Source organism: Lactuca virosa, chromosome 8, assembly GCF_052849685.1.
Source record: "Lactuca virosa cultivar CGN04683 chromosome 8, Lactuca_virosa_CGN04683_v6, whole genome shotgun sequence".
NCBI lineage: Eukaryota > Viridiplantae > Streptophyta > Magnoliopsida > Asterales > Asteraceae > Lactuca > Lactuca virosa.
The window spans coordinates 221,481,273-221,496,542 of NC_136433.1; the positions used below are offsets into that span (position 1 = coordinate 221,481,273).

Below are 15,270 nucleotides of genomic sequence, written 5' to 3' on the forward strand. Positions count from 1 at the left end.
GGGATAATTTCCGCTCTCAGTCGGGCTGGGTCTTTACTCTAAACGGAGGGGAAATTACTTGGAAAAGTTCCAAGCAGGAGACAGTGGCTGATTCCACTTGTGAATCAGAGTATATAGCAGCAAGCGAGACAGCAAAGGAGACTATATGGCTAAAGAACTTCATCGGAGACCTTGGAGTTGTACCAGCTATAAAGGAGCCAATGGAGATTTTCTGTGACAGCAATAGTGCGGTTGCCTTAGCCAAGGAACCAAGAGATCATGGGAGATCCAGACACATTGATAGAAAATATCACTTCATTAGACATCGAATAGAAGAAGGAATCCTTGTGGCAAAGAGGGTATCATCGGATGAGAACCCAGCAGATCCCCTCACGAAGGGACTGACTCGGGCTAAGCATCTCCAGCATGCTCGGAGCATAGGGCTGAAGGATGATATCAGTTTTACTAGTTAGATAATCTTGAAATTTGTAAAATGTAATTGACATTTGATGATAAATAAAAGCTGTTATTTATGAGTAAAGTGTTGCTATCTCTTGTCAATCGTTTACTATTATTTCTTTTTGCATGTTTTGACTTCCAAAATAATTATGTTATGGTTTATATCATATTATTCAAACTCTCCACAGTCGGTCATATGTTGGAAGTAGATATGAATCAAGACTGTCATGGGTTGGCTTGTAGAGGTCTAAGATGTTAGACAAAGCGGGGTTACAGCACTCATGAGTGCTCATAAGTTCTGAGTATTGGATTCAACCCACGCTCACTTGTATCACTTCATGGAATTTATCTCGAGTGATCGTGAGACGGTAATATCATATAAGTCTTCAAACCTAGAGATATGATTTGTTGCCTATGAGTTGGTTATGCATTGATTGCACGAAAACGCATTGGTAACTCGATGTTATAAACCGTGCCTTTGTGTGTAGTTCAACAAGTAGTAGAGCAAACATATGAGTCGAAGTTTATCTGTTCCTTCTAGGATTAGAAGCAATATCTGGGCCCCTCGATGATTTTGTTTTGACTTATGTACCGGGCCCGGTCAGAACTAAATTGATGTGTTCAGTTAAGTTCTATGTCAAACAAATCGGAAATCGGGAAACAAATGTTGGACAATAAGCAAGACCATGTTCCATGTATTTGTCCGGCTGATATCTAGAACAGAGGATTATATGATCACCTATCTAAAATGGCGCTTCATAGTTCAACAGAGTTTTAAGAGCTACGATTGCTGATCGGTTCCTGAAGTCATACTTGCAACTATAGTTATTAGACTTATCCAAGTGGGAGACTGTTGGAGATAGTGTCTAAGTCCATAACTATATTTGGTATGTACTTGACCCGACCCGGCATGGTCCATTTGGGTTGCACTTCACCCGAACAATTTACGGATAATCTTTTGAGAATAGTATAAGTTATGATTTATTAATATATTATAAGTTCTAATATATTAATATAAAATCATATTATTTAATTAGTGTTGATCTATAATTAATTTAGAATTAATTTAGAGATCAAAAGTATGACTAATTAAATATGGGCTCTTGTATTTATATAGTGTGGGCTAATGCTTATTTAGAATGGGCTGGGCCTGCATGGAAAGTCCATGGATACTCCATGGAGCTTTAACCCATGGATCTCATGGAAATGAAAAGACATGGGTATTAGGGTTTACATGGATGTAACCCTAATCCACCACACTATATAAAGGAGGCTTTGGTTCTTGAAATTGCACAAGTTGATGTGTGTAAACTAAGAGGGCCGATTTCAAGAAGTTTGTGACTATTCTCTCAAGTTTCCAAGTTTGTGGTGATTTGTGACTTCCATTTGAGGCATCCACATTATTGGTGCTAGGCTCTCAAACTCCAAGCAATCAACTACTACTACAAGGTAAGTAATTCTACTAGTTTTATTTGATTCAAGTACCCCACGCCATGCTAGTTAGGATAAGAACCTTGGAAAAATAATTATTTGCATGTATCTTAGTCAAACATAGATCCAAGGTTGCTAGGGTTGCATGTACACCATAGGAGTGTTAGAATGCTGAAAACCCATCATTCTCAACCAACCAAGGAGACTATGTCTTCAAAGTCTGGTGTTATTAAAATATTGAAGAAAATGGCACATAGGCCTCGTCATTCTTCGAAGTCTGGTCTGGAGACTATTCCTGAAGGTTTGACGTCAGGTGTTTCGTCACCAAAATGAGTTTCACGATCCAAGAGGATTCACAAACCTCAACTCAGCAGAAAGGGAGTTGTGATTCGCGAGATTCATGGCCCTATTTCTCTAGATTCTAAAAAGCGAAGGGTTGAAGATATGGTGAAGCGTATAATGAAAAAGCTTAATCAGGTGAAGGATCCTTTGGATAAAGTTGTTCATGAATCTGACTTTGAAGATAGTGATAAGTCTCAATCACCACTTCGTGATATTGATATGGGCTTTCCATCACCGTCGAGGGGCTCTCCACTCAAGTCGAATTTCGAGGAGACTGGAGGTCCTGGTGGCAATGTGGAAGCATCTCATGTGGATACAACCACCAATCAAGGTGATCCTTCGCAAGTATCCATCCATGAGCAGACTACAGTCATACCACCGGAGTTTCGACTGTCGAATAAGTTTCTGAGGAGGTTCGAACTTCAGGCATCCCTGCGAACATATCTGATATGGACGCACATGTCAACAAGGGTGATGGGGTGTCGACTAACGAAGCCCAAGGTACTTCTACTATTATCACTTCATTTACCTTCGAAACCTCTACCATTGACACCAATACTTCTCTACCACCCTTTCATACTCCTATTTCTACCACATTACCTCAATCCACTACTTCACCAACTTATCAACACATCCTTGATCAACCCATTACTTCTTTATTTCCTTCTCAATCTACTGAAGGACCTAAATCTATTCCGGATGATACCACCGAAGGAGATGATGAAATAGTTTCTTTTGCCAAGATTCAATTGATACAGAAGATGAGAATATACCCGATCATATGCTTATGTCTAGTAATCAATTTAAAATTCACAACAGAAAGCTCAATTCCTTATTTCAACTTCAAGCTGATACTGGGAGTAGAGATCATGTTTATAGGATTGAAGTGGATGTAATGCTTAAGGCACAAGAGCTTCGACTGAAAAATGTGTTGGATCAACTAGATAAAAGCAATTAATTGCGTGTGAAGTCTCAATATGATTCTTTTAATCTTGCATTAAAGGAATTACAAGCAGTTGCCAAAGAACGCCATGAGTTTTTTGTTCAACATGTTAAGACAGTTTGTGAAAATGTCAATCTGAAGATTGAAGAACTTCGATCTGATATGGCAAAGGAGGTTGCTCAGCTAGATCACAACTATTCATCACTTAACAAGAAGGTGGATATTATTGTTGATGCTGTCACTCGAGTGGTTGAGTTATACAACACTTTGATTCCATGAATTCGAAGTATGGTTCTGATGGTCAAAGATTTGCAAAACTTGAAGAGCTCATGGGGAATCAGAAAGAGGTTGTTTCGAAGCTTGGTTATTTACCACAGTCTTCTGTTACTATACATTCGTTGCCCACATTGTTTCATCCTTTGAAGCTTCGATCAAAGCTGAAATGGTTCTGTTGCTGAAGTGGATTAATTTGATGCCAACTGATGCCCCGCCCGTTCGTACAGGGGTGCAAGGGGGAGAAAGAGGTATGATTGTTGGCATGGGTTCATTGAAAGTGTTGGATTAGGAGTCTAAGCCCATAACTATAATTGGTATGTACTTAATCTGAGAGTAGTATGGTCCATCTCGGGTTGCCTTCACCAGAACAATCTGATAGGTTGGATATTTGAGAAATCATATTATTTAATTAGTATTGAGCAAGAGTTAATTTAGAATTAATTTAGTGATCAAAAGAGACTAATTAAATTAACGGGGACTGATTATGTAAATCAGTGAGACAGATCGTTTGGGCTAATCATCCATTATTAATTTGTAATGGGCTAAGATTATGTGAAAGTCCATGAATTATTAGTCCAAATAAGTTATGGATCATAAGCCTAAGTGTAAGAATTAGGGTTACGTATAACTCTTGGAATTCTACACTATATATGTAACCCACTAAAGCCAAAAATTGGACAAAGGGTGGATTATTCTAAGAGATGGACGATTTTGTGTGCTCCATAACCTCCCTCATTATTCTCCAATTGTTCATGGTGTTTGTGACTTGTTTGAGGCACAACACTTGGGGTGCTAAGCTCTTAAAGGCCAAATTCAACAAGCTACAACAAGAGGTAATCTTCTAACTTATTTTTATGATTCATATGTCAAATTGTATGCTATTTGTAGGCTTCATGGTTTGGATAATTTTTGTTGCATGTATAACTAGAGAAAACTTAGATCCAAAGCTATTAGGGTTGTATGTGCACCATAGGAGTGTTATAGTACATAAAAACCCAACAGTGGTATCAGAGACACGAGTGTTTTCTATTATATAGATGCATAGATTAATTGTTCAAAGTTGAAAAAGTTGAAAATTTGCACTCTGACAATAGGACTCGACGAGTCCATACATGAACTCGACGAGTCCATGTTCATCAGTGATGAACTCGACGAGTCCATTATCCGACTCGACGAGTTGGATCACCTGTTTTCATTTTTTTGGGTTTTTTGGCCTAAATTGGATTAGAATCATTACCACAAACTATTTTACATCATGAAAACTGATTTTTCTGATATGGTAGTGATTAGTCTCATCCAATTAAAAGATAAATTTTCAAATTTAAGATAATTACAAATTTATATGATAAAGCTAATTATTTGAAATTTTTGATTTGAAATTATCTTACTACAAGAGTTGTATTACGATCAAATTGATAAAAGATAAAATGGTTATTTTATAAGTTTTAAATTTGATCTAAATCTTTTTTGTAGATTTACAAAACTTGTCTTTAAGTTTTGGAATTCTAAAAGTTTTTTGAGTTACAACTTGTTTTGGAGATCAAACGTTTTTTTTGAAGAGTTTCATAACTTGTCCTCAAGTTATGGAACATGAAAAGTCTCATTCATTAAACATTAGCTCCATAAGTTATGGAATCCAAAAGTTTTCAAAAGTTACAAAGTTGCCCTCAAGTTTTGGTATTTGAAAAGTCTCAAATTATGAAGCATTGAATTTTAAGACTTAAGTAATTTGAAAAGTTTTTTTAAAAGGTGTAACTCTTGGGTTCATAACATAAAAAAATTAAGTAAATGTTTTAATTTTGAAAACTTCTTGTTAAACTTCCTTTAATATTTTTGTAATATCTAAGTCCAATTCTTTTTCTATCCTCTTGGATCAGTTTCACACATCTTTTATCGGTTGCTTGGAGTAAGACTTGACTCCCTTAACCTTTATTGGTTTTGTTTCGAAGTCTAGGATGAAGAAAACAACATTTTTTTATCTCGATTTTTCCTTAAAAAACCCTAAAGCCGAAGAGAGGAAGTTCAACCTAGCCACTCCAGTTATTTGATCTTTATTTTGTGATGGTTTGCAGGACTTATCAGTGTGAGGAGCTACGAGTGTAGCAGTGTTTCTCCGATTCTGGTTTTCAGGTGAGTCTTCTCACTATGCCATATATCCCGTGGTATATCCTTTGTATGTTAGGATAGTGTTACTATTAGATTACAAGTATGCTAGTTGACTAGGATGACTCCTTGTTATGCATGTGCAATTTAGGAGACTTTGTGTCTTGGTATGCTAGACTGATAAGGTATTGTCTTTTGATCGTTTGATATTGTTAGTAGTTATGATTGCTTAGGGTAACTGGGGAAGGCTAATTATTAGGATTGTGTATGTTTGACTAGCGAAGGACTCCATTGAGAAGTGGTCAAGGGTAGGGTAACTAGGGAAGGCTAGTTGCCAAGGAAATATACTATGTTAGTTTATGATATGAGTTTACGATATATGGTTATGTGGTAGTAATAGCTTGGGTTCTATGTTGTCTATGTTGGATAGCCTGAGAACTCTTGGTCTAATGCCTGATTATGATGTTCTTGTCTGATTGTTCGCTCTCAGGTGGATAGTCTGTTTGATTATCTATCTGATTCCTTACTACATATGACTTTGTGTATTGTTTGAAAGATAATGGGGGGTAGCCCATGGAACTTGCTTGAAATACCATAGGGGTAGCCCTTGGCACTTTCTTGTAAGACCATGGGGTAGCCCATGACATTGCAAGGAAAAGACCATGGGGTAGCCCGTGACACTTGATTGTAAGATCATGAGGTAGCCTATGACATTACATGGAAAAGGCCATGGGGGTAGCCCATGGAACTTACCTATAAGACCATGGGGTATCCTAGGCATTGCAAGGATATACCATGGGGTAGCCTACGACAAGATGTAACACTATGATTCGACCCATAACATTCACCCATTTTTGATTGCTACGTATGTTTATGTGGATAGGAGATCTGACTGTTTGGTGCCAGAGTTGAACTCTTGTGTGGATGCATTGCATGTATGATGGAATATGTGGTATATTGGGGAAATCACTAAGCTTTATGATTACAATTGTGGACTAAACATTTTTCAAGGTTGTTTGTGAGGAGAGCTCAACGGGACTATGCACACGCACTCAGGATATTCTATTCTGCAGTTTGGTAAACTTAACTTTGATAATGTATGGTTCCAATCAAACGAATGTTACTTAATGGTTTTTGAAAAAAAATCTTTTGACTAGTGGTTTAAGCATCGAAATGCTCCCATTCATTCATGACCGACGGTGAAGTGGTTTAAGCGCGCTGATTCGCGTTCTAGGGACAGAGGGGCCACACTTGTGGGAAGTACGATAAGTTTCATGAGGGTGTCTGTCAGTCTTCTTCTTTTTGGTACCAAAATTATGGCATGATGAGGCATTATGCGAAGGATTGTCATCAGCAGGCCCCAGTGCCGAGTACTAGGATTTTCTATCACTATGATTAGGTTGGCCATGAGAAGGCCAACTGTCCCCTACTTGTTGCGAGGCCGGTGCAGGCTCCAGTACTTGCCACTTTGAGGATCATGGATGGACGCCAGGGTAGGGCGGAGCCCCAGAGGGCTTGGGTCGCGCTTTCCGGCTCACAGCATCTAAGGCTAGGGCAGTGTCAGATGTCGTTACTTGTATGTTTTCATTTACTATTGTATCGATGATTTTATAGTATGATTCAATTTATGAGTCTGCTAGGTACCTTCTTAGTAAACTCCTTTCCTGCTCTAATGCTTTTTGACTCGAGTGTGAGTCGGTCTTTTGTATCTCAGTCCTTCATAAGGAGTTTTGTTATGGCCCTGGGAGAGTTGGAGTGTCCGTTACAGGTTTCTATCGCCAACGAACATCGGGTTTCTGCATCGAGCATTTATTGGGGTTGTTTCTTAGAGATTTTTGGGGTTGCTTATTCGGTTGACCTGATCCCTATTCCCATGGGGGATGTATGCATAATCTTAGGGATGGACTTACTGAGTAGGCTTGGCGCGATGATTGACTGTGAGAGGCAGCGGGTGGTAGTTCGATTCCCAAGTAGGGTGAAACTGGTTATTTATGGAGAGGATACTAGGATTGGATCAGCCTTTTGTTATGCTTCTAGGGCTCGTCAGTATCTACAACATGGGTGTGTGGGTTATCTCGCGTATGTGGTCGACACTCGGGTCGGGAAGGAGGTTTCAGTTTCGGATGTGTCTGTAGTTAGGGAGTTTCCTGATGTATTTCCGGAGGAATTACCCGGTGTGCCTCCTGAGAGGCAGGTGGAGTTTAGGATCGATTTGGTCCCCGTTGAGGCCCCGATTGCTAAAGCGTCGTATTGTTTGGCACCACCAGAGATGCAGGAGTTGTCCTCTCAGCTTTACGAGCTGTTGGGCAAGAAGATTATTAGATCGAGCAGTTCGCTGTAGGGAGCACCGATCTTGTTTGTGAAGAAGAAGAATGATGGGTCTCATCGCATGTGTATTAATTACCGGGATTTGAACAAGTTGACGATGAAGAACCTATATCCACTTCCGCATATTGATGACCTATTCCATCAGGTGGAGGGTGCATCTTGGTTTTCCAAGATCGATTTGAGGTCAGGGTATCATCAGATGAGGGTTAGAGAGCAGGACGTAGAGAAGACTGTTTTTCGTACTCGTTATGATCATTACGAGTTCGTGGTGATGTCGTTTGGGATCACCAATGCGCCAACAACATTCATGGATTATGAATCGAGTGTGTATTTCGATGCTCGATCATTTAGTCATTGTTTTCATTGATGATATCCTGGTCTATTCCAAAACCATGGAGCAACATGAGGAGCACCTTTGAGTGCTTCTGCGCGTTTTGAGGAGGGAACAACTATATGCCGTGTTCTCAAAGTGTGAGTTTTTGTTACGGAAAGTCCATTTCTTGGGATACATCGTTAACCAGAATGGGAATTTGGTCGACCCGGACAAGATCGAGGCGATTATGCAGTGGGAGGTTCTGAAGTCCCCCTTAGTGATCAGGAGTTTTCTGGGATTAGCCAGGTATTATTGAATATTTATTCAGGATTTCTCCAAGATTCTTGTACTCCTCACTCGTCTGACAAGGGTGTGGATTTCCGCTGGGGCCCTGATCAACAAGCTGCATTCGAGACACTAAGGAAAAAGTTATGTGAGGCCCCAGTAGTGAACCTCCCTGAGGGTATTGAGGATTTTGTGATATTTTGTCACGCATCCATCACCAGCTTGGGGGCAACTTTTATAGCGTGAGGGAGGGTTATTCTTATTCTTCTCGACAGCTGAAACCGCATGAGGTTCGTTATCCGACTCATTGCTTGTAGTTGGGAGCAGTGATGTTTGCTATCAAGATTTGGCGGCATTATTTGTATGGGGTCCGATGTACTATCTACATGGATCATAAGTGTTTGATATATCTCATGGATCAGCCGAATCTGAACACGAGACAACGTAGGTGGCTGAACATGGTCAAGGATTATGAATGCGAGATTCTGTACCACCTGGGAAAAGTGAATGTGATCACTGATGCTTTGAGTCGCAATTCGGCTAGTTCCTCGGTTGGGAGTTTACGTCTGAGGATTTCGATTGTTTCGCCACTTATGGATTTGATTAAGGAGGCACATGCTGAGGGGTTCAAGAAGAAGCATTGGAAACAAGAGAGGATCAGGGGTGAGATTGACAGGTTTTCCATCAATAATAGTGGATTGTTGACCCGATGTGGTCGGGTTTGGGTACCGTATTTTGGTGGGATCAGATAGACTGTGCTGGAGGAGGCACACAAGTCCATATTTTCGATACACCTTGGAGCCACAAAGATGTATTAGAATTTTCGACTTAGCTACTATGGCCATGTAGGAAGAGGGAGATAGCTTGGTATGTTGAGAGGTGCTTGACCTGTCGGATGGTCAAGGCTGAGCACTAAAGGCCGCATGGCAAGCCTCAGCCTTTGGAGGTTCCTTTGTGGAAATGAGAGCAGATCACCATGGACTTTATCACAAAGTTACATCGAATAGATAAGGGGTTTGATGCGATTTCGGTGATAGTTGATCGTTTGACTAAGAGTGCCCACTTCTTAGCTATCCGTGAGAGCTCGTTGGCCGAGAAATTGAACGATGTTTATGTGCACAAGATTGTCGCTCGACATGGTGTTCCGGTTTCTATTGTATCTGATTAGGATGTTTGGTTCACTTTGCGGTTTTGGCAGAGATTCCACAAGGAACTGGGTACGAGACTACACTTTAGCACTGTTTACCATCCACAAACTGATGGTCAGAGGGAGAGGACCATTCAGACACTTGAGGACATGTTGTGAGCCTGTGTGATTGATTTCGGTGGGGGTTGGGACTCCTACCTTCCCTTATTTGAGTTTTCATAGAACAAAAACTATCACTACAATATCGGTGTACCGCCTTTCGAGCTTTTCTATGGGAGGAAGTGTCGTACCCCAGTCTACTGGGGTGAGGTCGGTCATAGGGTTATGGGAAAGACCAAAGTAGTCCTTCAGACGACAGAGCTTATTCAGCAGATCAGACAGAGGTTGAAGACAACTCAGAGTCGGCAGAAGAATTATGCCGACAAACGCCTATTGGAGTTGGAGTTCCAAGTTAACGATATGGTTCTACTGAAGGCATCACCCTTGAAGGGTGTAATACGCTTCAAGAAGAGGGGCAAGTTGGGGCCCGGTTTATTGGGCCGTTTCGAGTGAATGCCAGGGTTGGAAAAGTAGCTTATCAGTTGGATTCCATAGGAGTTCAGTCAGACCCACAACACCTTCCATGTTTCCCATCTTCGAAAGTGTGTGACTGCTGATTCAACAATTGTTCCTTTGGATGGTATCCAGGTTGATGATCGTTTGAATTATGTTGAGAGACCAGTGGCGATTTTGGATAGGAAGATGAATGCCTTGAGCAACAGTAGTATCTTTGGCCAAGGTCTAGTGGCAACATCAGAAGGGTTTCGAATGGACTTGGGAACCCACGGCAGAGATGCAAGATCATTACCCTGAGTTGTTCATAATAGCGGACTTCGAGGAAGAAGTCTGATTCAAGTAGGGGGGGGGGGAATTGTAACATCTCGATTTCCAGGTATTTTACATGTATAAGTATTGTTTGGAAATTTGGCCCCACGTGGCATTTTGTAACTTTTGGGAGCTACTTGCATACGCTGGGCGTACCCAAGAGTATGTTGGACATACATGGCTTGGACCAAAAACCTAATATTTAGGGTTTATACACTATTTATGCATCCTTAACTCTCAAGGATCCCTTCATTAATCAGCCTCCAGCCTCATATACGATCCTTACAAACCCTAATCCATTTTTAGAGCATCTTTGAGCCTTGAGTGTATATTTTGGTGGTCTTGAAGGAGGAAGAAGGAATAGGAGACTATCTTAGAGGAGTGAAGCACTTTGCATCCAGAAACACATCATCATTTGACACCACTTGGAGGTGACCGGTTAAGCTGATATTCGGAGCAGTGTCCTATTTAGCTATCTTTTCAGACTGAGAGGTGAGTTTTCCTCACTGTACTTGTAGGTCGAAGGCACCAATGTCGACCTACTGGGTTATGTATCCTGGTTTAGAGGATGTTGGTATGTTGTATTGATCTGTTAGAATGGAGTCCTGACATATAGGATGTTGTTATGCGATAGCTATATGTAGACCTGTCTATGAGTCTATTAACTGGTTGTATGATTATCTGTTTATTGGATGTATGTTATCTGTTATGTATATCTCAACATTATATTATGGGGGATAGGCGATGTTGCTTTGTGCGAAAGCCAATAAACCTGGGAGCAAACCAAAGATAAGTTGTGGGCCCGAGGGGCAGTTATGGATAGCCGTAAATCATTGAAGGGGTCATAGTATGGATAGCCGTAGATATTAATAAGACCATATTTCAGTCACTATGGTTTATAGTAATTTAATTATTGTCTTGAATTATAACTCACCAGACTTATTGTCTGATAAATATTATTTTGCTATGTATTCCAGGTTCAGGTAGCAAGCTTTAGCATGAGTGGCGATAACAGTAATAAGACATGCTGGATTTAGATGTTTGTACTGTATAATCGTGTTGCTTTAATTATGGTTGTGATATGCTTTATATACATAGGTGGTTATTTAGGAGTAGATTAGTTAGTTTGCCGTTTCTAAAAAATATGCTTTGTATACCTGCCAATTTAATAGGAAAAAAAATTATATGGTTTTTGAAACTCTGGTTTTTGAATGATGTTGTATAAACCTCTAATAAATTTCCAGAAAATAATATTAAAAATATGTAAAAAGTATTTGGTGTTACACTAACCATGATGAAAAACGGTAAACCTTATTATTCAAGCGGCCTCCCACCTCATAATTAATATGAGATGTTAATCGTAGAACAATAATAATATTTTAAGCATGCCATTGTTTGAATCATGGATATCCTATATGAATTCCATACCTCAACCACCAGACATCACGAGGAAAATCTAACTGTAATGGGATGCCAAGTTGGTATGAAATGAATTTGAATGCTGGATGAACTATTGAACGTGAAAATGGTTCAAAAAATATAATATATATTTTTGAAAATATAATACCTTAAAATTTATAGAGTTCAACTAATTGAAGAAATTAAATCACAAAGTTATATTATAAGTAAAATATTGATGTGACAATTATTAAACCTTATAAAATTAATGCATCGTCAATATCCTCGTAATATACAACTCAATATAATGGTTGAGTGAGTGAGGTGAAGCACCAAATTAACGTACAATGAATAATGATATGTTAAGCTGACATGACATATAACGTATTAGAAGTTGAATACACATTAAAATGTTGGATGGAAAAAAAGACGCACTTGATTATTTATGTAAATGGTTGTACAATCGTAAGAATTACAAGTTGTAAAGTTGTCTTATACAAAGATATGTTCGCCTCAATCGATGATAAGCAACTTGCTTTAGTTGCGGGTCCACATCTCACCTACCCTTTTATTGGTACACGAGTCACAATGCCGAAACCTAAGACCGCCTGGTATGCATACCACGAAATGGGTCGTGCTCTAGGTGGCCACGACCGTGGTTAGTGCACACCACCCCGGACCTTAGTGGTTCTTCTCTCTATCTCTCTCTACAATAATATATATATATATATATATATATATATATATATATATATATATATATATATATATATATATATATATATATATATAATCAAAAAATAAGAGAGATATAGTAGTGACTATACCATCCTTTTAGTTGTTGGTGGTGGGTATAACGGATGAACTGATGACTCGCCTGCATTGACGGAAGCAAGTTTGTCATACCTAACTTTTATTATTTTACAACTTTGCCTCAACAGTTAATGTTTAATCAAATTTGATCCAAACTTTTTCTACAACTTCTCTCCATTTTTTTAAAATCCGCCCCTTTTAATTTTTCCCTTTTTACAATATTGGCTTAAATTTTAATATTTTTTTTATGAATTTGTTCCAAATCATTTTTACTAACTTTGCCCGACTTTTTTTTTTTCAGTTTTGTTTTATATGTTTTTCAAGACTTAGTTTTTTTTAAGATTTATTGTTAATAGTTTTTTTTTTCAACTTTCTTTTTACTAATTCATTTAAAAAAACTGTTACTTTTTTTTTAAATAAAATTACATTTTTTACAGATTTTTTTTTTCCATTTTTAAAATTGTTTTTTTGTAAATATTTGTTTTCAAGCATGTAAAGTTGTAAGAATGTATTACAAATTGTTATTTCATATTAATTTAACAAGCCAGAGATGCACTCTTACGTATAGTTAAACATAATCATACATGTACCCTTTTATATATTCTACATATACATATTTTAAACAGCTTCGCGTTACAACGTTTGAAGCTACCTCTAGTTAAATAACAAATTTACATGAAAATGAAATGCTATGTAGCAATCCATTATATGGATGCTCTTATGCTTCATTTAACGGATTTAAAAGTAAAACTTTCCTTTTGCAACTAGTATTTACAAATGGGTTACCTTTCTAGTGACCAACTTTTGTTTTTCACATCTCACCGATAAGCCCTTGAGAAAGGTTCTCCATTAAAACAATCTAATGAGAAAAAGTCAAACAATCTAGATGTTTTACAAAGAATTGCAGTTTCTTGATCAAACCCACTAGGAATCATGCACATAGTTATATATTTACCTCTAAAGAATGTTATATTTGATTATTTATGATATCAAACTTTGTTGAACTTTGTTGGTGCTTTGATGGTGGGTCGGCAAAACTATTCCCAATTATGCTATAAAAGCAATCAAGACCAGACTCATATAACAACCAACTAAAAAATGGCTTCTCAAATTCTCCTTCTAGGGGTTATCATGATAACTTGTACAATTGCCTTTGCATCCGACAGTAGCCCTCTTCAAGATTTTTGTGTTGCAGACTTTAATGGTCCAGGTTAGTAATATTAATTACAATACGTTTTAATTTGTAGGGAACCAAAGCTTAGAAAGCAAAGATTGGAAAGCTAGAAAAGATTTTAAAGTTACATTTAAATAAAAGGAAAAATGCAAGAATTAGCAATGAACTTCATACATTTACGTCATTGTAACATCCTATATATGGTCCAAATTTTTTAAATCTTTTTGATGTCTGCTTTCGTTGTCAAGTTAGTTCTTCTGGAAATAAAATGCAAGCCTTAAAGAAATAACACTGGACAAAACTTGCGATTTTGGTTAAGGAACTTGGAGTAATTAAATCCGAATGAATTCAAAAGGGGACCAAACTTGTGATTTTGAGTAACGAACAGGGACCAACTCTGTAACTTACTCGTTATTTTTATTACCCTGTTGTACTTTCAGTTGCTTTCTGGTAAAGGCATTATACTTCACAAAATGTACCAAATTATAACATTGTATTTTCATTAATTTCATATTATAGCAGTAAAATTTGCCTTGTATTTGAGTGATATTGCAAAAATTGGCCTGGGTAGGTTTTTATCGAGCTAGGATGATAAAATAATAAAATAAATGAAAGTATTTTGCTATTTCTTGCATCTAACCCGTTTAATAATAAAATAAATTTACATCTTTCACAGTTCTAGTGAATGGTTTCACTTGCAAAGATCCAAAGCTTGTACAGGCAAACGATTTCTTCTTTAGTGGACTGCACTTAATGGGAAACACCTCAAATGCCATGGGAGCTGAAGGGACTCTAGTGACTGTTGCCCAACTACCAGGTCTTAACACTCTTGACATCTCAATGGCACGTGTAGACTTTGCTCCATGGGGTATTAATCCCCCTCACACGCATCCTCGTGCTACTGAAATCTTGACTATTCTTGAAGGCACCGTTCAAGTTGGGTTCATCACATCCAGCCCTGAAAATCGTCTAATCACCAAAGTACTTGAGAAGGGTGATGTTTTTGTTTTCCCACAAGGTCTTGTTCACTTTCAGAGAAATGTCGGAAATGGCAATGCTATTGGGATTGCAGGTCTAAGTAGCGAAAACCCGGGTGTTAATACAGTTGGAAATGCTGTGTTTGGAGCAAAACCTGATAATCCCGATGATCTTTTGGCAAATGCTTTTCAGGTGGATGTGAGCATCATGGATCAATTTCAGTGGAAATTCTAGGCTCTATCTAGATCTTTCAGCACCATGTTGAAGAGAATCGTATTAATCCAAAATTGTTTGTGTTAGAATTAACATGGGCCCAATAAATAGAGGGGCCAAAAATAAAACTTAAACAAATTATACATGAAATTGGATTTTTGTTCGTATCAACACACTACGAAACAAATTCAATTAATTAATAAATTTTAACAAACAGATGTTTA

At 38.2% G+C, this 15,270-nt stretch overlaps 1 protein-coding gene across 1 annotated transcript; it reads left to right on the forward strand.

The window, feature by feature from the left end:
- The first annotated feature begins 13,779 nt into the window (after positions 1-13,779).
- On the forward strand, positions 13,780-15,233 carry LOC145133400 (putative germin-like protein 2-1). The gene is made up of 2 exons (XM_079068345.1): positions 13,780-13,891; positions 14,532-15,233. The coding sequence occupies exons 1-2, from the start codon at positions 13,780-13,782 to the stop codon at positions 15,065-15,067; spliced, it is 648 nt and encodes a 215-aa protein (XP_078924471.1). The 3' UTR covers positions 15,068-15,233.
- Positions 15,234-15,270: the final 37 nt, after the last annotated feature.